The sequence below is a fragment of the Anguilla anguilla genome, chromosome 11 (assembly GCF_013347855.1).
Source record: "Anguilla anguilla isolate fAngAng1 chromosome 11, fAngAng1.pri, whole genome shotgun sequence".
Taxonomy (NCBI): domain Eukaryota; kingdom Metazoa; phylum Chordata; class Actinopteri; order Anguilliformes; family Anguillidae; genus Anguilla; species Anguilla anguilla.
The window spans coordinates 7,353,587-7,380,647 of record NC_049211.1 but is presented as its reverse complement, the minus strand read 5'-3'; the positions used below and the strand labels follow the sequence as shown (position 1 = coordinate 7,380,647).

Sequence of the window (27,061 nt, the reverse complement as noted above, 5' to 3'; positions counted from 1 at the left end):
CAACAGACGGAACTTAGAACATCTGACACAGACTTATTTTTCACTACATTGCAGCATTGCGGGGGGTGGGGGGGGGGGGGCGCAGTGTATCACAGTCGGAAAGGAACCGGGCTTGTAACCGAAAGGTCATAGGTTCGATTCCTGGGTGGGACACTGCCGTTGTACCCTTGAGCAAGGTACTTAACCTGCATTGCTTCAGCATATATCCAGCTGCATAAATGGATGCGATGTAAATGCTACGTATAAAGTTGTGTAAGTTGCTCTGGATAAGAGCGTCTGTTCAATGCCTGCAATGTAATGTATTGCAGAAACATTGTGAGAATGTTTAGTGTTAGCTTGTCCCTTAATTGCATTTCCTACAGGCCTGAAGCATGTGAAAGACAGCTTGTATCAGTCCTGATATTTCCGCCGCTTGCCCTAGTGCCATTTTCATCTCGACCCGTTTTTCAAAGCCCATCGCCTGTGTACACCACTCGCTCGCCACCGTCAGCACCACGCGTATCGTTATATCGTTAGGACGGGCTGATAATGGGCTCAATGAGTCAATTAAGGCATCTACACAACAAAGATTAGTAGGGTTCTAAATTGGTGCTTGTGAATAATAAGAGGACTCTCGCTCGAGGAGTCTATTTACGGGCCTATTGATCTTGCGCATAAAATTGAGGAGGATAGCTTCCCGCCAGCAACGAGAAGCCCAGGATATGAATGGAACTACAGCCTTTTGAAGTGAAGTAGCTTTCTCGATTTCTCTTGCTTATAAGGAAAGCTCTCCGTAGAGAGATATATGTCCCGCAAACACACACACTGCATAAAATTAAGATTTCACTACATTAATTCTTGACGGGCTGTCACTGACAAAATCATAATTCAAAAAGACCAGAGTCCACGTGTCTTGTTTAGACTACACATTCTGTAAAAAAAAAAGTGATTTAGGTCATTTTAAAGGACGAATGTTAAGTGCATTGCCGTAATGGTGGGACAGTGTGTTTACGTGGGGACCCTCAGGACTCCCTCACCTTCTCCGTGGAGAGGTCGGTCTCGCTGTCGTGCTTCCTCTGAGTGAAGACGATGGTGAAGACGGCGTGGGACCGGCTGCTGGTCTCGTTCATGTTGGTGGCGGCCACAGTCCTGTGAAGAGCAGGCGGTTAGGGTTAGGAACAGGGCGTAGGGTTTAGGGTTAGGAACAGGGCGCAAGGTTTAGGGTTAGGAACAGGGCATAGGGTTAGGGTAAGGAACAGGGCGTAGAGTTAGGGTTAGGAACAGGGCGCAGGGTTTAGGATTAGGAACAGGGTGCAGGGTTTAGGGTTAGGAACAGGTAGCAAGGTTTAGGGTGAGGAACAGGGTGCAGGGTTAGGGTTAGGAACAGGGCGTAGGGCTAGGGCTAGGAACAGGGCGCAAGGTTAGGGTTAGGAACAGGGTGCAGGGTTTAGGGCTAGGAACAGGGTGTAGGGTTAGGGCTAGGAACAGGGCGTAGGGTTAGGGCTAGGAACAGGGCGTAGGGCTAGGGCTAGGAACAGGGCGCAGGGTTAGGGTTAGAACAGGGTGCAGGGTTTAGGGTTAGGAACAGGGTGCAGGGTTTAGGGTTAGGAACAGGGCGTAGGGTTTAGGGCTAGGAACAGGGCGTAGGGTTAGAGCTAGGAACAGGGCGTAGGGTTAGGGTTAGGAACAGGGCGCAAGGTTTAGGGTTAGGAACAGGGTGCAGGGTTTAGGGTTAGGAACAAGGCGTAGGGTTTAGGGCTAGGAACAGGGCGTAGGGTTAGGGTTAGGAACAGGGCGTAGGGTTTAGGGTTAGGAACGGGGCGTAGGGTTTCCTCCACATAGGCACGTACCCGAGCGCTGCACAGGAAGTGCATTATTTCACCGCACCCCGCATTTGCCATCAATACACACAGCAGGGCCCTGGCGCGTTTGCTGGGTAAATATCACCTGCTGACTTGAGTGTGTTGAGCCTGTTCTGTGCTTGGCGGTATTACCGCTGACCAACAGCACTTACCAAACAGCTCGCTCACTCACTGAACAACACCCACACCACACAATGTTCACCACACACAGCTCACTCTGCTTTTTGCCTGGTTAACTGAGACTGTTATTATCAATTTTTGCGTAGACTCAGGTCACAGGAAAACCCACTAGAAAGACTTGGTTGTGCAAGCCCCGCCCCCTTTCCTGTGCGAGGCTGTGTCAGTCCATTGGTGTGTCACATGGATTCAGGCGGCTCTACAGAGGGGGTTCTCAGCACGAGAAGGTGCTGTCAGAAGAACGAAGCCCAAAGAAAGAAGCGCCAGCGCCATACAGGAAATATGCCAGTGACTACAATCCCTCCCTCACAAAACACTGTAATAATTGCTCATCAGTCAGGGGTGCAGGGCTGAGTGGGACAGATAGGCAGCAAGGCAGCGTGGGTACTGTATGCCACATCACCACACTGTATTACTGACATAAGCACGGAGTCAGCTCGAGCACATTAAAGCAGTGTCATGATTCCCCAAGGGAACCGGCGTGCGTATATGTGCCATGTACCCGCACGCAAATGCGCATCCAGACACACAGGCACACATACACACACACACACACACACACACACACACACACACACACACACACTCACATTCACTCTAATGCCCTACAACTCCCTCCACACACAACCCAGAGAGATTACAACCCCATATGCTATACTATCCAATCAAACAGACACCACAGTCACATTTACATCCCAGTACTCACCCCAAAAGGGTACCTTGTGCCCATTGACCCTTCATGGTGTGAGCTCACAAATATGTGATTAGAATGTTCTCAACTGAACACTCCAATGCTGATGTCACAATCACTGCTGGTAACTGAAAGCAACGGAGTTCTAGAACACTGACTTAGAACATTGCAAAAAGCCTACTCTTCGAAGGGTTAGGCAGATTTGCGGCGCCACTGAGACCTCTCCTTGAGTTTCGGCTGCCCTCGGAGGCTCACCTGGCCTTGTTCCCCGCGTCCATCAGGTCGGCGATGTCCGTGTAGGAGGTGACGGCCAGCTTGGACAGGTCCTCCACGTAGGGCCCCAGCAGGGGGTGCTCTCGCACACGCAGGTTCCCTTTGTTCTTGGGGTTCAGCAAGTCCCGCACCCTCTCGCAGTAGATCTCCATGTAACTGACCTACAAAATGGAGCGATTCTGAACAACACCGCACACTGTGGCCGCCACGGCCTACGGATACCGAATAAGAACACCATAACACCCTTAATCCAAACTGGACACATGGCATTTTGGGTAATTTACATTTTGTATACGGTATTACAGGAGTATGGAGAAGAATGTAGTGTAATGAACTACAGAAGAGAATATAAAATGTGTAATCATTACATAAGATATCTGAAGATTATGCCTAACATAACAAAGTGTTTGAATTTCTTTTAGTGTAGTGTAAACATCCCTGACAGTGTGTACATACTAGTCTAACTGCTGTCCTCTAATGGATTTCTTTAGGAATGCAAAAACAAGTTCAGCCAGTTAGACGTTGGAGAGATAGCTGTAAGTGATGCTAGCAATAAGGTCAATGTCCAACAATGTAAATCCTACATGACGCGTTCATGTAACATACTTTGCAATGTTGCCTAATGCAGCCATGTCACTTTACACAGGGGCGATGCAGCTCGTTCGCGAGACACCGTCAGGCACGGAGAGACACTCGACTCCAGCGAAGGTCAGACACTCACCTCCACAGAGTAGGAGAGCTCCTCCTGGTTGTTGTCATTGATTTTCTCAAAGAGGTCTTCACAGAGCTGTATGGGGGATGGGGGATGGCGGGATGGGGGGGGGGGGGGGGGCACAAAGAACACAGCACAGTTAAAGCACACTCACCAGAGAGGAGACGCTGATCGATATCAAACACGAACGGCGCATCTGAAAAGGGCTGCCGAGGTCAAGGCCGGAAAACCGGCGGCACAAAAACCCGTCTCATCGCTCCAAATCGGAGCGCTGCCCTCGACACGGCAGGGTCACGGCGGGTGAGCGGATAATGTGGGAACGATGCAGTTAACCTGGCTAGCGTACCTGAGCGGCTAATGTGGGAGTAACGCAGTTAGCCTGGCTAGCGTACCTGAGCGGCTAATGTGGGAGTAACGCAGTTAGTCTGGCTAGCGTACGTGAGCAGCTAATGTGGGAGTAACGCAGTTAGCCTGGCTAGCGTACCTGAGCAGCTAATGTGGGAGTAACGCAGTTAGCCTGGCTAGCGTACCTGTGCGGCTAATGTACGAGCGATGCTGTTAGCCTGGCTAGCGTACCTGTGCGGCCAATGTAGGAGTGATGCTGTTAGCCTGGCTAGCGTACCTGTGCGGCTAATGTAGGAGCGATGCTGTTAGCCTGGCTAGCGTACCTGTGCGGCCAATGTAGGAGTGATGCTGTTAGCCTGGCTAGCGTACCTGTGCAGCTAATGTAGGAGTGACGCTGTTATCTTGGTTAGCGTACTTGTGTGGATGTGGGAGGGATGCAGTTAGCTTAGCTTGTGTACTTGTGCAGCTAATGTGGGAGAGATGCTGTTAGCCTGGCTAGCGTACCTGGGGAATGATGCCCTCCTGCCCCTCCTCCTGCCTGCCCATCATGGTGTAGGACTTTCCGGCCCCCGTCTGGCCGTAGGCGAAGATGCAGACGTTGTAGCCCTCGAAGGCATGCTGCAGCATCTCCTTTCCAATGTCATTGTAAACCAGGCACTGTGAGGCGAAGCAGGGGTCTTCCGGCTGTAAGAAACACGCACACACGCGCACACGTGCACACACACACGCACACACACATGCACGCGCGCACGCATGAATGGATGCACGAACACGCGCGCACACACACACACGCACATAGACGCGGGCACACAAACACACAGACACACACACACAGAAACACACACATTATTCCTGTGCAATCATGCTTACATACTGCAAAAAGATCTGAAGCATTCGAGCGAACGAATATCTTGAAAGAAAAAACATTGTGTTTACCATATAAATAAAAAGAACAAATACACAAAGACCATGAGAAGCAGCCATCTTACCGAAGTGTGTGACCAGTAGGAGTAATCAAAGCTGAAGGACTTTGCTGGTTCCTTTGGATTTTTGGGGTTCAAAATAGCTGTAAGGAGAGAAATGATGATCGTGTTAAACTGACAGTTTTCACCGTTTCACTATATTCACATCTGATAACATTCCTTGAGAAAGAGCAGGACTGCGGATGCCCCACTTATGCCTGCAATGTGCCTCATAATCAGATAATTAAAATGATGGTTTCGAAAAAAAAATATGTTCATTTCAACAAGGATCAGATTAAGACATTATGCTTTTATTCATTTTTTATTTTCTCGGTAGATTTAAATACGGTATCTGCAGTTCTTTTTTAATCTCTGTACATGGCTGCACTCTCTACAAACAGGTAAATCAATCTTTTCACCGGCACTAACAGGATTCGAGCCAAAGATCCTCAGGTTTAAAGTCTGGCATTCCAACCACTTTGTCATACTGTTCACACGGAACACCAGCCCTTTTTAAAATCGTTTGGAATTTGCATTAGACGGGGGGGGGGAGGGGGGGGGGGGGGGCAACCCAGAGTCGGTGTCTGCAGCAACCTTTTTCTATTTAGGGCAACTGAGGAAACAGGAAGTGTGAGGTGAAAGGAAATCTCCCAAGAATCAACACTCCGCAGCAGAGCTGAGTACAGACAGGAAGCCGCGCTTCTGTCGGCAATGTGTCCCCAGGACACCTGAGCGTCTGTCAATCACCCATCCCTGCCGACGCCTCAGGACCATCCGATACCCCCTGAGCCCGCCGGGCACTCTCCAGTCAAACGCCATGGAGGTGCATAGGGTGCAGACACCTGCTGTTGCCCTGGAGTGTCAGTTCTTCCCCATCCCTCCCTCCCTTTCTCCTTCCATCCCACAAAAATAGGGGACCCTCTTTCTGTGGGACGGTGCCTCTGTGCTTGATGTTCAGAATGCTTTCAGAAAGAGGGGTCCCACTTTCTGTGGGATGCCCCAACCCCGTGCCCAACATTCAGAAAGAGGGATCCGTCTTTCTGTGGGATGCCCCCCCCCCACCCGTGCCCAACATTCCATGCCACCTCTAAACTGCCAGCTCAGCTTACTGGCACACATGCCCCACTTTTCGCACGAACAGACCGCTAATCCCTGCCATAGACGCCGGGTCGGGGTGGGGAGGGGGGGGATGAGGGTGTAGGATGCTAGAGGAATGGAGGGCATGTGCAGATATTAATAGCCTGGTTGTCACTGAAGCCCCGCCGACAGACAGACAGACAGACTGACTGACTGACTGACTGACTGACTGACTGACTGACTGACTGACTGACTGACTGACTGACTGACTGACAGACTGACAGACAGACAGACTGACTGACTGACAGACTGACTGACAGACTGACTGACTGACTGACTGACTGACTGATAGACCGACTGACTGACTGACTGACAGACTGACTGACAGACCGACCGACTGACTGACTGACTGACTGACTGACTGACTGACTGACTGACTGACTGACTGACTGACAGACTGTCCCCTCGGCCGGTCTGGTCTCTGTCGGGCACGCGGCTGGCTCGGGTGAAGTGACGAGCGAGCCCCTGGCCTGCCATGGCAACGAAACAAAACAAGAGCCGCAGGAGCAGGAGCCTCCAACTGCACCGCCAAACGATCAGCTGACTTCGCAAGAGAGACAGAACTTCCTCTTCTCAACTCTCAATCTCACGAGGGGGGGGGGGACATGCAAGATGTGGACCGGCCTTTCTCCAGCGGAATACGGAATGCACTGAGGGCAGCCAGAATTCCTCTGTACACGACACCAGCTGAGAGAAAGAGAAAATGCCAGACCATGGCTTTGTATGTTACAACGCTCAGCAGGAAGTCCACCCCTGAAATTCAAACAGGTTTCACCAACAGAGGTTTTCACTGCTGTATTGCGGGCGGGACTGCCGTCGAACAGCCACTGACACGCGACGAATACAGATTAGGACACATTCTTCCCGGCGTCCATTTTGGTTTTTGTAAACAGCGTTGCCATTGTGCCAATCCCAGCACTCTGCAGGCCCCACACAGTCCACTGCTTGTTCTTGGGAATTCCTTTTCAGGACCTTTCGACAAGGAAAGGGGGCTAAATTTGGCAAGAATTAACGTTGTGTCCATTGAGGAAGCAGAGGCCGATGGCCTAAAAAGAAAGTCACTTACAGAATTATGTTCAGCCCCCCCCCCCAGTTAACACTGTTGGGGAGATGATGGGCCATCAGTGTCATGTGTCATGTTCAGGAATCTAAAATACTGTATATCATGATGATTAGCATACTGTTAATCCTTGAGCGTTGATATTTATAAGGATGTTCCACCAAACATGCAGGGAATGTAAACAGACTGGCAACAAAGTAGCTACACTGAGAGTATAGACTTTACAGAAGGGAGTATAGATGTTTTCCTCCACACCCAGAGAGATCAAACACAGGGCTGAAATCTGCACAATGTGCAACTGAATCTGCAGTTTCTGTAGCTTTTAAACGTTTCTCTGCACTCCTGTGCAAGCCTGAATAGCAACATCCACAACAAAGGGGGAGGGGGGGATCCACACTGCCTACAGATGGGCTGCCTGGTGAGCCAATGAGGACTGGGCGCAAAGCAGAGACTTTAAAAACACACAGCCCCCATACTGACACACTGGGGCCATGACCAGGGACGGGTCAGTCCCCGAACCACAGATTTAGCCATTTAAACCTTCAGCTCTCTTCTTCTTCCTCTTCTGCATTTTCTACTTCCTGAAGCACCGAGCTCAACTCCTGCATAACCGGACCTGGCCCCAGAGACTGTTACCCTGGGGGCTCTTTCTGGCAATTATTTTAAATCCCCCCCCCCACCCCCTCACATTTTGAGCCATGTTCAGCAGGAAGATGACGAACATGCCTCTGAACGCAGGGTGGAGAGTTGGCTCAGACAGACCCGTTCACAAAGAGGGAGTGTCTTCCTCTTTTGGCGGTGACTCACCCTCACGACACAGCAGCCCACGTGCTCTCCCTCTCTTTCCCTCCCTCTCTCGCTCTGTTTACTGTGCTCTGTCCACCCTTCTCTGCATCCTCCCAAGTCGAAATAACGACTATCACACTTGTTTGTTCTTCATCGGGCGAACGCTCGACTGTGTGGTCAGCCGCCTTGACGTGAGCGACATCACCAAGTCGTTACGCGACTATGGCTCTCCTTCACGCCCGTACAAATGACTCTGAGCTCGATATTTAGTTCAAAGCCAGACGACTCACACGTTAACCACACACATCAGCTCCTATCTCACCGAGCTGCGGAGAGTTAAGGATTCACCAGCTCTCTCACACCAGCGACTGAGCAAGGCATTCGCATTACCCTGGGTACAGGTACACCTGGGTTCCAGGTACACAGCAGACCCGGGTCAAATACGTATTTGTTTTGGATTCAAATACTTTTCTACGCTTTACTGATCTTGTCTGGTGTATTGGAACCAATTAAATACTCTCAAAAAGTGCAAATGCCACCATCTGGTCATATTGGCAGGCTCAATTACACCAGGCAAGAAAAGTATTTGAATCCAAAACAAATACGTATTTGACCCAGGTCTGGTACACAGTATAATGTATACTATACCTCAAGTTCACATGCCTTACAACAACTTCACTGCCTCCATGAATAACTTGGTGAAGACTCAAACATTTTAGCTCTACTATAAATGGCATGCAAGCACACACAGAAATGCAGAGAATGTCCTGGTCAATACACCTGTGGAAATTTTATGAAGATGGAACCCTTGTGGACAGCCTGGAGTCAATTCAGTTCAGCCTACTTACACAGGCACCGACGCCGAATGCAAACACCGACAGGCTTAAATTCAGTCAGTGTTTGCATGCTGAGGAACAGAAAAGTGGGAAGGCGTGTTTGCTTTTTTCCTGGATTTGGAGAGGTTGTTTGCATTTGTTCTTCATCTTTTCGAGTGTGAGAGTCTGTGAACGCCTTGCCCAGTCCACTAATGAATGCTCAATGAATTCTGAATACTCTACGCCTCGCTCCATTTTTCCATAACACACTCATACAATATTGATGCACTCGTTAAGCAAACAAAAGTAATTATTCAAAAGGAGAGACACCCTCCAATAATCAGTTACACAGGCATCAGGCCAGACCACAGTATACCCTAGAGTTAAAAAAGATATGTTATATAAGTCTGTGCTGATTAAAATCCAAAATATGCCAGCATGGCTCAAGTCAGAGAGTTGAGTCAAATGTGAAATTGGTTCTCATTGTACTACGTGCCAAAAATATATTCAGTTCGGCTCAAATCAACTTTATTTGTATGGCACTTTTTACAGAGACACTGTCACAAAGGTGCAGTGGGAATACAAAAGACAATTGTGGGAAAAAAAACAGGCCGGCACGCCCAGAAAGCGAGCAACTGTGGTAAAAAAATAAATAAATAAATAAATAAAACTCCCAAGTGGGAAGACAAACACTCAAACAGTGGTGAAAAAAAAAAATTCCCAATGGAAATGAATCTCAGGAGGCACCTGGCCATGGAGTTCCTTCTGAAATATAAATAGCCACTGCTAGGCAGAGCTTGAATATTAAAACCACTCATTTATTTTTGATTTGTGTCTGCATCTACTGAACTCCGACACAGTCTGCCCTTTGCTTCCATGGCAACAGCTGCTGGCACCTGAACGCTGGTTACCGTGACAACTTCATCACCAGCAGGATGCCAGCTAATGAACATGGAGTTTTGGTTCCTATTTATTCCTCCAGCACAAAAACCTATTTTGAAGCAATAACCTTTTCAGTAATAAGAAATACTGTAAATAATTTACCAGCTGTGTTCAACGAGCTGCCTCGCTAAAATAACAGAAGCCAGCTACACATGTAATGCTGGATATCAAATTCTGAACTGATACAATTGTCACAGACTTGACTGAATCATTCAAGTTTCTAATCAATACTTTTATAAAAAATAACAGAATCCAAGTAATCAAGCTTCTCTGAACTGAAGCGTATCCCTCTCGATGAAAATCCGCCAATACAGCATAAATTCTGTAAAATACACTTTAACCCATCTGGTGCAGAATGAGTAGGGTATAGTACTGTAAGCCCAGTCAACTGAAAGTAATACCCCACACAGAACAATATCAATAGGTCATCATATGTTCTTTAATAATTCAACTGGCTGTCATTGGAGCGGACTGGAACCTGTGCAAACTGAGCTGCATGTTTAACAGGCAAGTGAGCGAAAGGACAGAGGCAGTACAGGAAGTGGAACAGGCCCACAAGGCCTCTACCTTTTATTCCACAGCTTCCTGGAAGTGGTGAACACCAAAGCCACTAAAAACCCACTCCCACGGAGCTCAGTTATGGGAAACCTTCACGTTCAGACCGACACCTAGATCAGCTCACACAACACGAGTGACCTCTGACCTCTCGGAGCCCGTAGCAGATCGAATTTCAAACCACAAGTTGCCTCTAAATGTCTCTTCAAGCCCTTCAGAGCGACACCTTCTCAGGAAATGACAGCCCACCTCTGAGCCGTAGTCAGGAGCGGTTTGCATTTAAGGTGCCATTTCCCCCCCGACACGACAGAGCCCTGGCCCAAATGCCCAAAGTCGCAGATCATTGGTCGACGGCGGAGTGACAGGGTAGAGTGCGCTACACGTGGCTCCGCCCCCTCCCCCCTCACCTGCAGCACCAGCTTCGGCAGGGAACGGGAGGGCCGCTTCCGTGGCAACGGCGAAACCCCCTGCTGCTCTAATCACCAGGCTTTTCACACGCGGGCCAGCCGGTCCCTAGCAACACTCACACGCGGCCTTGGTAACGGCACTCCCAATCGGCGCGGCGGCTGTGTGGAGCCGCTGCAATGACTGAAGGGCTGCAGGCCTGGGGTCTGTGCGGCAGCAAACCCAGCCACCTCAGCACTCTGAGATCGGATATGCTCACTGTGCAGAGCGTGAACCCCACAGACCCCTGGCAGAGGAGTCTGGCAGAGAAGGAGTCAGACTTATTTTCATGCCAAACAGAAGGGTGTCAACGCAGTGTGTGTGTCTGTGTGAGAGAGCATGTGAGTATAGGTCTGTGTGTGTGTTTGTGTGTGTGTTCCTACATGGCTGGATGTGAGTGTGTGTTCGTGTTTACACCTGTGATCTGGACAGTGAGGGAACTAGTTACCATGCTTTTACTATGCTTTTACCATGGCTTTACTCTGCTTTTACCCTGCTTATGCTTTTACTCTGCTTTTACCATGCTTATGCTTTTACTCTGCTTTTACCATGGCTTTACTCTGCTTTTACCCTGCTTATGCTTTTACTCTGCTTTTACCATGCTTATGATTTTACTCTGTTATCATGCTTTTACTCTGCTTCCATGCTTTTTTATTCTGCTTTTACTCTGCTTTTACCATGCTTTTTTATTCTGCTTTTACTCTGCTTTTACCCTGCTTTTTTATTCTGCTTTTACTCTGCTTTTACCATGCTTTTACCATGATTATACTGAGCTTTGGCAGAACAGTTCCTCTCTCACAAGGGGTCCACAGGGAACAGTCTTCCCGCCTGGTAGAACCCAAACCAGGCCCTTCAGTGGCACATAAAGCTTAGCCTATGTCTCTCTAAAGCCTTAAGGGACAGCTTCATTAGCCACACACAAATACTTGGGCAAGGGAAAACAAAACAAACTGAAAGGCAAGCCTGAAAAGCCACTGCATTCTGCAGGCATTTAAATGACAGCCATGCAAAATTGCAATTACCATAAGAGCAGCGCTGGAGGGCAGAGGGATTATAATAGCTTCTCTAGGGACAGTGTACTAGAGGAAGTGTGAGCCAGCATTTTAGCCACAGAATACATAAAAAATGTGTCCCCATACAAGCTGCAGTTCATCAAATATTCTGTGCTACTTACCCACGATCTAACAGTGATAGATTCACTTGTCAATAAGGTTTCTAAGCAGTTTTCAGGCAATATCCAAAGGGAGAAACTATTGATTACTCTGAGTAATAGATATCGGTATGCCCCCAGGATAGAGCCATGGTGTACACCAATAAACTCAGACTCAGAGATACTGGGAGAGCAGCAAGCTGACACCAGCACTTACATGTTTGATTTGTGTTCTAGATTCAGTACTGCTCCCCAGTCTGGCAGCGAGAGGGTCCAAGGCTGCATGGTGAGAACTATAACGCGAGACCCCAGAGTAAACTCTGGCCATGGCTCAGCACGGAGAAAACGTCCAGCTGACCCGGTGCCAGACATACTGACAAAACAGCTCAGCGTGTCCCAGCCAGAGCGGATGCCACATCATCTGCACAGCCAGGGCTCCACAACGCTCTACAGCGTTGTGTGATAAATGGAAAAATTATTCATGGGCGCATCTACAAATTGGGATGCATTAGTGTGCCTCCTAAAGTTACCAGTTTAGGAGCACATGTGCTGACAGGATAATATGTTTCAAAAATTAATAAAAATAAAAGCGTAGAAGTAGCCAGCGTGCTCATAAAACCTGACTGAAAAAAAAGTGTTCTAAACACTTCTAAAGAAAAGTCTAATCTGATCAGAGATTACAGATTCACCAGAACACTCTCATTTTATTTTTCATTATTTCCTCATTACCAAGGCGACTGCAGAAACACCTGAGGTTTGAGACTTTGCTCTGGGACATAGCAGCAACGTCCCAACCAGAGACTGGCAAACTTCAGCTCCAGTTCCCCTTAAGCATGGATTCATAAATGCACCAATGCAGAGCACTCCTTCGGTCTCCCTCCCAGTTCCAGATTAAGCTGCCAGTGCCACTCGAACGCAGGGCGAGCAAAATCCTACAGTGAACGGTAAGCTAATTTGCCTTTAATAGCACGTTACTTATGCGTGCCAGGATTAGGTGAGTCACTGCATTAGAGAAATTATTCCCACACTTAAGGAAGCCCATTGGAGCATATGCGTCGGAAGAAGAAATATAGGCCAACTTTCTATTCTAGAAAATTCTCCAGTTTAAAATATACATTCTTTATATACCCACAATAGTCCCCTACTGTGATAACCACACTTCTTTTACAGTTCCATGTAAAGATAAGTTAAGATATCACAGCGAGATCAGGAAAAACAAAGACAACAATAAAAACAGACCTCAGGGAAAGAGGCTTATCTACACAAGGTTATAAAACAGAACTATGTCAGCGCAGGCAGTAATACGCAGTAGTAGGGGCCAATTGAGGGCAGGTGTGTCCTGTGCTTCTACTGTTACTTTCCTGTATTTCTGGCGGCCATCTTTGAAAAGGGCGATTTGAGACCAGAGTTAAAGCAGTGAAGACGGGGGCCAGAGGGGAAAAGCCCTGAAAGGCTGCTGACCTATAGGATACTCAGAGGGGGAGTGGGGTCCCGGGACGAGACGCTCTGGGGGCAGGGAACGCCCTTCCCATCTGCCCCGGGAAGCCGGAGCCACTATTAATACGGCGGCAGGTGGCAGATGGCGGCTCGCATAGCGACAGACTCTCGGTGACAGGAAGGAACGGGCAGATCTCTGGAGGCGTGACCTTTCTGACAGAGCAAACACACACAGAGCCCTGAGCGGAACACTGACACACACACACACACACACACACACACACACACAGAGCCCAGAGCGCAACACTGACACACACCCACACACACACACACACAGAGCCCAGAGCGCAACACTGACACACACATACACACACACACACACACACAGAGCCCTGAGCGGAACACTGACACACACACACACACACAGAGCCCAGAGCGCAACACTGACACACACACACGCACACACACACACACAGAGCCCAGAGCGCAACACTGACACACACACACACACACACAGAGCCCAGAGCGCAACACTGACACACGCACACACACACATACACACATAGAGCCCTGAGCTGAACACTGACACACACACACCTGCACACACACACACACACACACACACACACACACTGCTCCAGTGCTGGTTGAACAGGGCCAGAACAGACACTACATTCCACTAGGTTCCCTGGAAAGTTCTTGAAGTTTGCTCACAGGCAGGCTGGAAGCCACGCAGATCAAACAAATGGCAAATGCGCAGGGTGGAACTCATTCTCATTCCTGGATGCCTGTCATCTCATTGTGCCAGTGTTTTGTATACATTGTAAACCACGCACATGTTTACTGAGGGAAAGCTCTAAGGAATCGGACCGACTGTTTGGGGGAGAAATTCACGTTGGCTGTTGACAAACCTCTCACCGCCAACGAACGAACAAAAGGAGTCCGACAGCAACAGAAACACCGCCGCGATTTTCAGCCAGACGACTCGTGACATCAGGACTGCGAGAAGATAAGAGTGAAGCAAACCACCAGAGAGCCTGAGGGTTGAGCTCACAGGCTTCCTCTGTGGAAGATGACTGCGTTTTCGTTTTGAGAAGAAAAAAGGTTCCGTTGCAAATTCTGCCGTGTTTTCTTGCAGCTAGTTCACTGCTCTGCTTAAAAACAATTTTCTTACGCCTACACTTTACGCCTTGATAAACGTTACGTAAATAAAATGAATATTCATCCAAATTAATAAATTTGATAGTATTTTTTTTTTTAACGCTATAATATCCAATAGAGCCAATAGAGGCCCCAGCATGAGAAACGGGGAGATTTCTTCTGTCAAAGAACACAGAGTGAGCTGCTGGCACTGCAGTCAGCACAGCGGCTCCCGTCCCTGCTCCTGGAGATCTACCGTCCTGAAGATTTTCACTTCAAACAAAGCGCACATCATTCAACAGCTAGGGATCTCACTGAGCTGCTAATTAGCTGAATCAGGTGAGCCAGATTAAAGTTGAAATGAAAACCTACAGGATGGTAAATCTCCAGGAACAGGGCTGGGAAGCTATGTTCTAGCTGTTGAATGTGGTGCGCTTTGTTAGGGTTGAAATGAAAACCTACAGGATGGTAGACCTCCAGGAACAGGGTTGTGGAACCACAGAGTCGGCATAATATTCAGGAATAATGATGACAAAATATTTTATGTGGAGCTTCCCGTGTCCTTCAGTAAAGCTCGGCCAGGTCCGCATCTGACAGCTGTTACACAGAAGCGCTGATGTCATTCAAGTGGAAACATGGTTTTCCAATCTGCCTGAGAGTTCCTCCTGTTCAGGTCAAAGGGAAATGTTACGTAACGAGGTATTTAAAAAAAAAACCCATGTAGGAATTAATGGCGGTTTCCAATCTGGGGATATTGCAGCTTAACGCATAATTCATAATGCCGCAGATTCAGCCATCTTGATGTTCCAAACGAGCGGGAGGGCAGCACTTTGAAGTGACTGGAGCTTGTTAGCGGCCTCTCAGAAGAGCAGCGTGTGCCTTCCTAATGTCAACAGAACGGACTCTGATGCTTTAATGGCTTCATGAACCATTTCATTTGAATTTTAAAAGCAAAAAATGCAAATATATAACACCGTCTTCTCTCTAGGGTACTTACATATACCCATATACAACATACACACATATGTACATTAGATATACTATATAGAAAAAATATCACTGTTATAGGCATTTCTATTGGAGTTTTAAATAAAAAAACATTTAAATATGCAATGCTTTAAGAACTGAATGTATAAAAAAACACTGACAAATACAAAAAATCATAACATTCTAAATGATACCAAAAGCATGTTATTCCCAACTATACTGTACATGATTGGTAGAGCCATCAAGATAAAATTTTCCACACAACACACGCACACGTGCAGCGACGTTTAGCAGCCGAGACAGCTGAATGGGTTAACGCGCAGGTGACAGGCATAGCCTCACGGTCCAGAGGCTTTGAGCTGGCAACACCCTCTCCCTCCCCGCGCACTCGCAGACTCACACTTCCTTTCTTCGTTTTTTTTTTGCGCAGTCGCTCCGCAATGCTCTTGAGAACGGCGGAATAAACGCCAGCGGAGCGAGAGAGAACAGAGCGTACGCGGAACCGGACGACAGGCGTCCTCTGGAACCTCCGCCTCCTGGACGCGGGCTGCGATTATGCGGAGCGGCGATCGCGTTTCTGACGCCCTCAGCCTGTACACTCGCACCGTAGAGTCTCGTTAGTTAAACGCGGGAGCACGCACGTGTTTTTCCTTAGCTAGACGGAAGTGGGGCTGTCAGTATCGGCTTTAAAAAGCCACGTACACAATTAAAGCTCGTGGGAGGGTGACTGATTGTTGATTACAGGGGTGATATAATCTTTACGACACTGCACGCTGCCCAGGCTTTTCTTCCCTAATGAGCGTCTTGCCAGGCAAAAGGAAAAAAACAGAAGAACAGCATCTACGGCAGGGAATACTGCTGATACTTTTTGTACTGTTTTGGTTTTCAAACCACACAATGAATTTACAACTCCAAAGCACGGACGTCTGTGTATGGAACCGTTGCGTTCTCAGCAACGTATTATAAGAGTTTGTGCATCACAGGAGCTCTGCAGGCTGAGATCAATCCTGGGAATGGGAGAGGCTGCTAAAAACATAAACAAGTAAAGAGCTTTCTCAGCAGCCGTAGCAGGCAGCAAATTTCTGCCCATTGTTTTTGTTGTGTTTGCGTGTGTGTGTGTGTGTGTGTCTGCCTGTGTGTGTGTGTGCGTGTGTGTGTGTGCATTACCGTTTGCCGGAGGGAATTTCCACAGCACAGACTTTAATGTAATTTTGCTAAATTAGGCTGTCATCGCTGGCAACAGAAGGGACAGGCCTGAGAGTTCCATCAGAAGTAGATTACTATTCCCTAACAAAATGCACTGTCGCCATTTCCATTATAATGAATAACAGAAGGCGATCATGGAGCACGCCGCGGATGACGGCTGGAGTATGGACGTCACGGGGGGGAGGGGGGTCTGCTGTTGGGGGGGGGGGGGGGGGGGCAGAGAGCTGCTGGAAGGGCTGAGGACGGCTCCAGAAAGCACAAATTCATCTGTGACTGTGGGAAGCACAGCCACGGAGAGGCACTTCCAAAGGTTAGCCACCCGCCCCCCCCCCCCCCCCAAACCTCCCCACCCCCCACCTTACACTCTCATCTCTCGTCTCCATACAATACAAACCCTCCATTCAATTGTGCTCAGCTGCTTGCATTACCGAGACGGAGACTGAGGACGCTGAATTGAGCCTTTGTGAAGCCAGCTCATGTTTATACACACTTTTACAGTAAAAACAGTACAAAATACTAACAGGTGACTTATTTTGCTTGGAGGGCTTTTAGGCACCAAAAGAAAAAACATGGAATTGCCATGGTTAGGATTTATCCATTTTTTTGTCTTTGGGATACTGCTAATCGCCAAGCAAACCAATTCTTTAATGACATGAAAACAATGCAAGCAACTGTGCCATACAACTCTGTACATCAGGATCATTACTAAATACAGGACCCCTGCAATGAGAAGGCAACGGTATTTCCGTGCGTTTAGTTTGCTAGCGTTTCAAACTGATGTTATTATATTACTTCGCTCTTCTAGACATTTATTTAAGCAAAATGGCAAGAAGCACATTGTTAGTATCAAACGAGAGCAGCTCTCAATGAAGAACAAGAGCTGCATCCCGGCCAAGCCTACGAGCAGTGACGCCACAAGCGCACTTCTCAATGACGTCACTTGCGATCCGGGATCAATCCCTCCACCGATCGCCATTTCCCATCAAACCCCGCTTCCCGCTGTTCCCGTTAATTGCAGGTCCGCACAGTACACTTAGTCAGTTCCCCCCCCCGCCCTATAAATATAAATCCAAATGTCAACAGGAGCCAATATTTCAACAGTGAAATAAAGCGCGCAGTACACAACACACACACCGCCTGCCAAACCCTAAACGGCAGCGATTGGTAAGGGTTTTACAACACGTATATAAACGTGACTCACGCTGCTTGTAATACAGATGGAGAAGGGGACCGTGACTGTGTGTGTAATACAGATGGAGGAGGGGACTGTGACTGTGTGTGTAACACAGATGGAGGAGGGGACTGTGTGTGTAATACAGATGGAGAAGGGGACCGTGACTGTGTGTGTAACACAGATGGAGGAGGGGACCGTGACTGTGTGTGTAATACAGATGGAGGAGGAGACCGTGACTGTGTGTGTAATACAGATGGAGGAGGGGATCGTGACTGTGTGTGTAACACAGATGGAGGAGGAGACCGTGACTGTGTGTGTGTAATACAGATGGAGGAGGGGACCGTGACTGTGTGTGTAATACAGATGGAGGAGGAGACAGTGACTGTGTGTGTGTAATACAGATGGAGGAGGAGACCGTGACTGTGTGTGTAATACAGATGGAGGAGGGGATCGTGACTGTGTGTGTAACACAGATAGAGGAGGGGATCGTGACTGTGTGTGTGTAATACAGATGGAGGAGGGGACCGTGACTGTGTGTGTAATACAGATGGAGGAGGGGACCGTGACTGCGTGTGTAACACAGATGGAGGAGGAGACCGTGACTGTGTGTGTGTAATACAGATGGAGGAGGGGACCGTGACTGTGTGTGTAATACAGATGGAGGAGGAGACTGTGACTGTGTGTGTAATACAGATGGAGGAGGAGACCGTGACTGTGTGTGTGTAATACAGATGGAGGAGGGGACCGTGACTGTGTGTGTAATACAGATGGAGGAGGGGATCGTGACTGTGTGTAATACAGATGGAGGAGGGGACCGTGACTGTGTGTGTAGTACAGATGGAGGAGGGGACCGTGACTGTGTGTGTGATACAGATGGAGGAGGGGATCGTGACTTCTTGCCGTTGATGCTCATTCCGCTCCAGTTGTGCTAATACAGCTCAGGGTGATATTCTGTCTGATGGCCGGCCAAGACAGAAGCACACAGAGCCGTTTCTGTAGTGAACGTGTGTTTATTATTTACCCAATAGTGGAGCAACCAACACAGCCAAAACAAAACAGGAACAGAGGGCGGTGGGCCTGGGGTGGGCCTGGCGTGGGAGGGGGCAGGGGCGGGTGGGGTTGCGTGGGGTGGGGGGGGAGGGCCGCGTCGTTCCTTGGACGTTCCTGCGGCAGGGCAGAAAGCGCAGGGCTCCTGGCCGCGGGCTTGCGATGCAGCCTCACGCTCCACCGCACGTGATCGCATGCGCACGCAGCCACGTGCCGCCCCCTCCCCCCTCCCCCCTCCCCCCTCCCCCTCCCCCTCCCCCTCCCCCTCCCCCCTCCCCCCCTCCCCCTCCCCCTCTCCGCTCGCTCCAATCCAGGGACGCGGATGATTTAAGGTCAGTGCCCAAGAGCCGGGGAACAGCGTACAGTCACCGTCAGGGGGGCCTCGTCGGGAGCGAGCTCCGAAATGCAATACGCGACGAGAGGAGGCTTTAAAAGCTTCCGCTGACAGGACGCAGAGCAGTTGCCGGGATACATGGTCACACGCCGCCCGGGCAGAAATGCGGTCGAGCAGCGATGCGGCGAGGAGATGCGCTACGCTTCAAACGACGTCCGCAGCGAAGGCCGCAGTCCTGCGGCGACGTGAATTAACGCGTCCGCGGTCCGATTCAGAGTAAAACCTCTCACTTCAGGATCCACGCGCTCCACAATTTGGAATCAAATTCTGATCGTTCGGCTGTGGACCGCGACCCGCTGTCCCTCAGGGCTGCGGTCTGTGACTTGGTGTCCCTCAGGTCAAATGGTCACAAATAATGACCACAATACCACCCCCCCCCGGGGGGTAAGGGTATAAGGCAGCAGGTAAAAAAACAGCCTCTCTGGTCTACCTGCACAGGCTGCACAAGACACGCAGCCCTCCAGAGCCACGGGGGGGGGGGGGGGGGGGGGGGGGCGTACTGCAGAGCAAAAAGGAGCGAAAGTGATTTAAAACGCTTCAGGAGGTGTTTGTCTGCGCCCCTCCAAGATCGATAAATAAAACCTGCTGCAGTGGAACGGATTCTCCTCGTTCGCTCATTTCAACCGAAGAGAAACCTGGCGGAAGAAAGAGCAAACCGAGACTACAAATCAGTTCTGCTCAAAATGACTTTTTTTAATTATTTATTTTTTTAATTAAATTCTCAAGAATCTGAGTTAGCAAAGGTTCATAAGCTTACAGATCGTTTTGGAGGGAACAGGGAAAGACTATATGTGTTCAAAGGAAAAGAGCCACTTCTTATATCTTTAAATAGTGCAAAGGACTGTCTACTGTGTCTGACAGGCGGATAAAGCTAATCTTAGATGCTTTTTAGCGGCTGCACAACTCGATGCGCTTGGGCAATAGATTCTCTCCTCAATTCACCTTCACTGCACTGCTTACTTTACAACACAAACACAAAGTCGTCTCTTTAACCTTTTGGGGGGGAAGGGGGGGGGGGGGCAGACCGAGCCCTTTATTTCCCGCTGAGGGGATATGAATTTTCCGCGCAGGGTCTGTGTGGGGCCGCGAACTTCCTCGCATTTTAATGTTCCCCGCGGATACCCCGGGGGGGGACCGAGAACGAGAACGAGGGCATGCCACTTTAAACCAGCATTACAGGGTCAACAGACCATCACTATCAGCGACTCGCAGTTTCGGTCACATTCAGGGCGCAGCCGAAGCCACTCGCCGTTGCGGACGGGAATTAGGGCCATAATTATCACTGTAATCCGGCCCTCTGTGTCTGCAGCCCCGCGCATTAACTGGGAGGGTCCGGGGCGAGAGCCATCCCAGCGAGGGATTTGCAGGGAGGAAACAGGGGGGGTTTTAAAAGCGCAGATCTACGGTTCTGCTCCCCAACAGGGCTAATCTGCGGGGCCCATCTGGAGGGAGGAGAGGAGCGGAGCAGAATCGATACGCGCCAAATTGGACGGCGGTGGAAATTTACGCAGCTGATTAGCCTGCGCTCTGCACAGCCTGCGCAGAGCAGAGCAGGGTCAGCAAAAGGGAGGCTGCCCCGCCGCACCGCGCAAACGGCAAGTTGCCATGGCAGCCGAAATACTTTGTCCTCTTAACTGGGCTGGGATTGGCGGGGGGGGGGGGGGGGGGGGTGTGGACATGGTCAGAGAGGTCTGTCTCTCTGTCGCTCTCACACAAATACAGACACTCAGACACACATATACTGTCTCTCTGTCTATCATACACATACACACACTTAGACACACGGATAAACACACACAAACACACACACACGTCCTTGCCTGAATGCCTGGTTGCAGTGGTAGGCAGAGGGAGAGGCCCAGTACGTGTGTCCTCCAGAACAGAACACAGAATTCAGCCCACAGCTTTCCCCCTCTGCAGCCCAGCAGCTCAACGACTGCGCAACCACAACAGCCAGACTGAACACAGGGGGCGTTACTGAGCAAAGCCATGCGGCATAACCTGCCCAATAAAGGTCTCCCTCCCTGGGTAAAGCAGCTGTGCATCTCCCCCATGGGTAAGCTGACCATTGTTGACACTGGCACAATCCAGATGTATTCTGGGACACGTAGTTCACAGCCTGTAACTGCAGTACACACAAGAGCTTAAGAAATACACCACTTAGAAGACCCACCTCAAAGATGTTTTAATGAGACTCCATGCTCATGCATACCCTTTCCTCACCAGGTTCATATTAGCCAGATACTGCTATTATTTGTGACAGCAATCCTTTATTCCAAAGAAAATTACAGTAACACACAGCTGTGCCATGTACCTTGTTACTAATAGTTTCCTTTTATGACCATTACTTCAATAATATGAAGTAGATCTGTATTATTATGAATCACTGAACACTAAATTGTGACATCATAACTGATATCACTTGTCAAAAGTTGAAAACACCTCCTCCAGACCTCATATTCATTTAAATGAGAAAAATCTACATTACAATACAGCAGGTCATTCAGATGCCTGTGCTTCAAGGACAAAAATAGCTCAGGACATTCCTCCACTTCAGCAGGACAAAGACTCATTACGTGTGTGTGAGTGTGTGCATGCGTTCATGCATGTTCGTGCGTGAGTGCGTGTGTGTGTGAGCACGAGTGCATGCGTGTGTGCATACGCATGTGCGTTCATGCGTGTGTGGAGTGTGTGCGTGAGCGTTCATGCGTGTGCAAAGTGTGTGTGCATGTGCATTCATGCACGTGCAAAGTGTTTTGTGTATGTACGAGCATGCCTGTGTGTCTGTGTGTACGCGTGTGTGGAGTGCATGTGTACGAGCGTGCCTGTGTGTCTGTGTGTGCAGAGTGTGTGTGTGTGTGTGTGTGTGTGTGTGTGTGTGGAGTGTGTGTGTACGAGTGTGCCCGTATGTATGTATGTGGAGTGTGTGTGTACGAGCGTGCTTGTGTGTCTGTGTGTGCAGAGTGTGTACGTGTGTGTGTGTGTGTGTGTGTGTGGAGTGTGTGTGTACGAGTGTGCCCGTATGTATGTATGTGGAGTGTGTGTGTACGAGCATGCCCATGTGTGTGTATGTGTGTTTTCTGGCTGAACAAAAGCAGGATGGAGAGCATGCACGCCCCTGTAATGGCCTCCATCACAAGGCGCTGTATTGATCTGGGACGGCAGGCGGGGGCTGCCAGGCATGATGCAATCCCTCCGCTCCTCCAGCTCAGCTGGGACTTCCTGGAACAGGAGGAGGAACGGCGGCGGCCAAGGGGAGAGGCAACACAACGGAGGAGAACGCTCGCGAAAACCGCTTCCACAGCCTGTATAACTCAGGGATTTCAGCTTTCACTACAATACTACCATCTCCATTGACCCTTTAAAGTGTGACATCACAAATATGTGATTAGAATGTTATTCACTGAGCATTCTAATGCTGATGTCACAATCGCTGCTAGCAACTGAAGGCAGTGGAATTCTAGAACACTGAATTTTGGGGGGGGGGGAGAAATATTAATTTCCAAAAAACCTGCTCTTCAAAGAGGCCAAGCTACTTTCTCCCACCAGTACATCTCTCTCATAACTCCATCTCATTAGGTTGTACCTGCCCAGCACTTGCAGTTTTCCATTAAGACGGATATTTCTTTAATCATCACTGCCTCTCTGGGGGACATCACTACCCCCCCTGGGGCGTGACAGCGGGGTCACGGGGCCGGTCTAAAGTTGGTTTGCCGACGCCCCAGTCCCCTTAATGACCCATCAACCTGGGCTTCCGGGCTGCAGCTGAGGAGCGTGGGCCTGTGCTTTATGAAGGAGGAGGACAGCGCCTAATCTGCCCTGAGGACCACGCGACAGCTCCACCGCGTGGCCCTGCACCTGGGGAGGGTCAGAGGGGATTAGCGGGGTGACCTCGGCACGCCATCCGGGATTACGCACCCTAATCTGGTCAATCTCTCTCTCTCTCTCTCAGGTGCTATCTCTCCACGGGCGGGATGACCGACCGCCCCTGCGCTGCTTCAGATCGACTCTCCCGGCCTCTCCTCTCCTCTCTGACCTCCGCTCTGGCCGGTCTGCTCGCCTTCCTCTCTCTTCCTCTTCCTCTCTACAACTATGGCGTGTCCTCACGAGACCGCAACCACGAGCCATTGGACAAATGACGACACCCTTCCTCTTTACATCAGCTCCATTTGTCCTCAAACAGGTCTGTGAATTTCCACCAGCATCGCTTCTGTCAATGGGAAACATTTTATCTACAGGGGATTTTTGATTTGACAGTACTGCTGTATTTTTGCCTGAAATAGTCATTTTACTTGGTATTCATTTGTGCATATATTGAAGAAATATATGTAGAAATACAGGTGATGTGTCTTGGTGATGTCTCTACTGGGGATTCAACATGTAACTTTGAAAATGGTGTATATACCCATATACAAAATACCCATATATGTGTACATTTAGAACAATACACGTAGGTGCATTACACACTAAGCTTACGTGGAAAAAGATGTGCATGTCAAACCAGCCTCAGCTAGGCCCCTTTAACTGCCGACAGAGAGACAGCCTGCACTCAGTGTCTATGCAGGCAGTTCACAGACCGTGTGCGACTGCTCATGTTTACTAGTCAGCGCTGTGACACCGCTGTTCAAACTGAACCCATCTGGCTGCAAAAAATCAACCGCACTACAAATCAAACATGAGCCAAACAGATTCACAGAGCACTCTCCTGCGTTTTCACATGGCTCAGATACTGAAAACGAAGAGGAAGCAGAATGAATGGTGTCAAACAGTCTTAAGGACCATAGAGTTTTGTTCTTCAGTATATCCTACTTTTCGCTACAATATTCCCAGCTTTACCCCTGCTGTAACACCATCTCCAGCCATTTCTCAATGTCACCTTTGCGCCTGGATTCATTCATCATTTCTCTTTTTTCTCTGGTGCACAATGGACGCAAGTGTACGTCAACCTTCTTTTGAATTAAAAAATGCACACGCAGTCATATTAAGTGAACATGCTGACTGAAACCCCTTGTAGCCTAGCTCTCTTTTGTAGGATTAATTCAGTATTTCTCCTTAGCCCTGGTTAAGGGTTTTGATGCAAGTGTATGCCAACGTTCTTTTGCACTAAAAAATGCACACACGTCATATAAGTTCAGTTTAAAATGCTGATTGAATCCCATTGTAGTCCAGCTCCCTTCTTCGACTTCTGGTTCTCACGGTGAGGAGGACACTTCACATCGATTTGTGCTTTAACTGAAGAACGGGAAACGCAGAACTGGGTTATTCCAGTCCAACTTCGAAGGCCCTATGAGGCCCTATGAGGCCCTATGAGACCCTATGGGGCCCTATGAGGCCCTATGAGGTCCTATGAGGCCCTATAAGACCCTATGAGGCCCTATGGGGCCCTATGAGGCCCTATGAGACCCTATGAGGTCCTATGAGGCCCTATGAGGCCCTATGTGGCCCTATGAGGTCCTATGAGGTCCTATGAGACCCTATGAGGCCCTATGAGACCCTATGAGGCTCTATGAGGCCCTATGAGGCCGGTGAGATTAGCCCGCTCCCGTCGGCCCCAGCACAAGCAGGCTGCAGCCGTAGAGAGAGACAGACGGAGACAGACCTGGAGACAGACGAGCTTACGGACCTGCGCTCCCTCCTCCAGTGCATTCCCGGCTCCTAATGATGGACAGCAGTAAAAGCATCGCACCACAGCCCCTCCTGCAATCCAGCTCAAAGAAAACCAGTTCACTACCATACGTGAGCACTGCAATCTGCAATCAAGGCCACGTGCATCCACCATCGCAACTATAATGTGAGGCTGTGTGAACAGAGATTATGTGAGGATTATTCAACGGGGGGAAAAAATTTATTATCTTTAGTATTTCAATCATGACCTCACAAACGGTGCGGAGGGGAGATGAGTACCCAGCTCAAAATAAGCATTCAGAGATACATGACAAATCACCACTGCACCACTGGGTCTAGTTTATAGAACATGGCCACCACTGTCACAGACATTAAGTGTGTGCTGCTTGGGTCCGTAAAATATGACCATCACCAACGCCGACATATTTCTTTTCACATACAACTACGGCTGGGATACACAAATTCCCACAATAACCTTCATTCCATGCCTGAAGGAGCACACGGCAGGGCCAGGGCTGAATCTGACGGCCTTTCACAGACTGACAGATTACACCTGATCCGCCACAAAAACTCCGGATCGATAATCCCCCAGCCAACCGGCAGCACAGGTCAGGAGCTCCAGCGGTGTGTGGAGCCTTGCAGCCTAATGCACCGGAGTACAGCGCTCAGTCTAACACAGGGGTAACACAGCTCTCTCTCTAACGCACCAGAATACAGCGCTCAGTCTAACACAGGGGTAACACAGCTCTCTCTCTAACGCACCAGAATACAGTGCTCAGTCTAACACAGGGGTAAAACAGCTCTCTCTCTAACGCACCAGAATACAGCGCTCAGTCTAACACAGGGGTAACACAGCTCTCTCTCTAACGCACCGGAGTACAGCGCTCAGTCTAACACAGGGGTAACACAGCTCTCTCTCTAACGCACCAGAACACAGCGCTCAGTCTAACACAGGGGTAAAACAGCTCTCTCTCTAACGCACCAGAATACAGCGCCCAGTCCAACACAGGGGTAACACAGCTCTCTCTCTAACGCACCAGAACACAGCGCTCAGTCTAACACAGGGGTAACACAGCTCTCTCTCTAATGCACCAGAACACAGCGCTCAGTCTAACACAGGGGTAAAACAGCTCTCTCTCTAACGCACCAGAACACAGCGCTCAGTCTAACACAGGGGTAAAACAGCTCCCTCTCTAACGCACCAGAATACAGCGCTCAGTCTAACACAGGGGTAACACAGCTCTCTCTCTAACGCACCAGAACACAGCGCTCAGTCTAACACAGGGGTAACACAGCTCTCTCTCTCTAACGCACCAGAATACAGCGCTCAGTCTAACACAGGGGTAAAACAGCTCTCTCTCTCCAACGTACCGAAACACAGCTCAGTGTCTAACAATACCAGAACACAGCTCTCTCTCTCTAACGCACTGAGACACAGCTCTCTGTCAACTGCACAGGAACACAGCTCTCTAACACAGCGGAACTCAGCTCTCTCTCTCTCTAACGCACCGAGACACAGCGCTCAGTCTAACACAGGGGTAACACAGCTCTCTCTCTAACGCACCAGAACACAGCGCTCAGTCTAACACAGGGGTAACACAGCTCTCTCTCTAATGCACCAGAACACAGCGCTCAGTCTAACACAGGGGTAAAACAGCTCTCTCTCTAACGCACCAGAACACAGCGCTCAGTCTAACACAGGGGTAAAACAGCTCCCTCTCTAACGCACCAGAATACAGCGCTCAGTCTAACACAGGGGTAACACAGCTCTCTCTCTAACGCACCAGAACACAGCGCTCAGTCTAACACAGGGGTAACACAGCTCTCTCTCTCTAACGCACCAGAACACAGCGCTCAGTCTAACACAGGGGTAAAACAGCTCTCTCTCTAACGCACCAGAATACAGCGCCCAGTCCAACACAGGGGTAACACAGCTCTCTCTCTAACGCACCAGAACACAGTGCTCAGTCTAACACAGGGGTAACACAGCTCTCTCTCTCTAACGCACCAGAATACAGCGCTCAGTCTAACACAGGGGTAACACAGCTCTCTCTCTCTAACGCACCAGAATACAGCGCTCAGTCTAACACAGGGGTAAAACAGCTCTCTCTCTAACGCACCAGAATACAGCGCTCAGTCTAACACACCAGAACTCAGCTCT

At 49.4% G+C, this 27,061-nt stretch overlaps 1 protein-coding gene across 7 annotated transcripts in view; it reads right to left on the bottom strand.

Annotated features, from left to right (window-relative positions):
- kif1b (kinesin family member 1B) overlaps window positions 1–27,061 on the bottom strand; it is an 84,553-nt gene that overhangs the window by 51,696 nt on the left and 5,796 nt on the right. For all 7 annotated transcript variants that reach the window (XM_035383577.1, XM_035383570.1, XM_035383575.1 and 4 more), the window contains exons 3-7: window positions 5,029–5,105; window positions 4,544–4,723; window positions 3,704–3,769; window positions 2,965–3,143; window positions 1,017–1,128 (exon numbers count right to left, since the gene is read on the bottom strand). In XM_035383577.1, coding sequence (XP_035239468.1) covers window positions 1,017–1,128; window positions 2,965–3,143; window positions 3,704–3,769; window positions 4,544–4,723; window positions 5,029–5,105 — 614 coding nt within the window. The remainder of the gene's footprint in view (window positions 1–1,016; window positions 1,129–2,964; window positions 3,144–3,703; window positions 3,770–4,543; window positions 4,724–5,028; window positions 5,106–27,061) is intronic.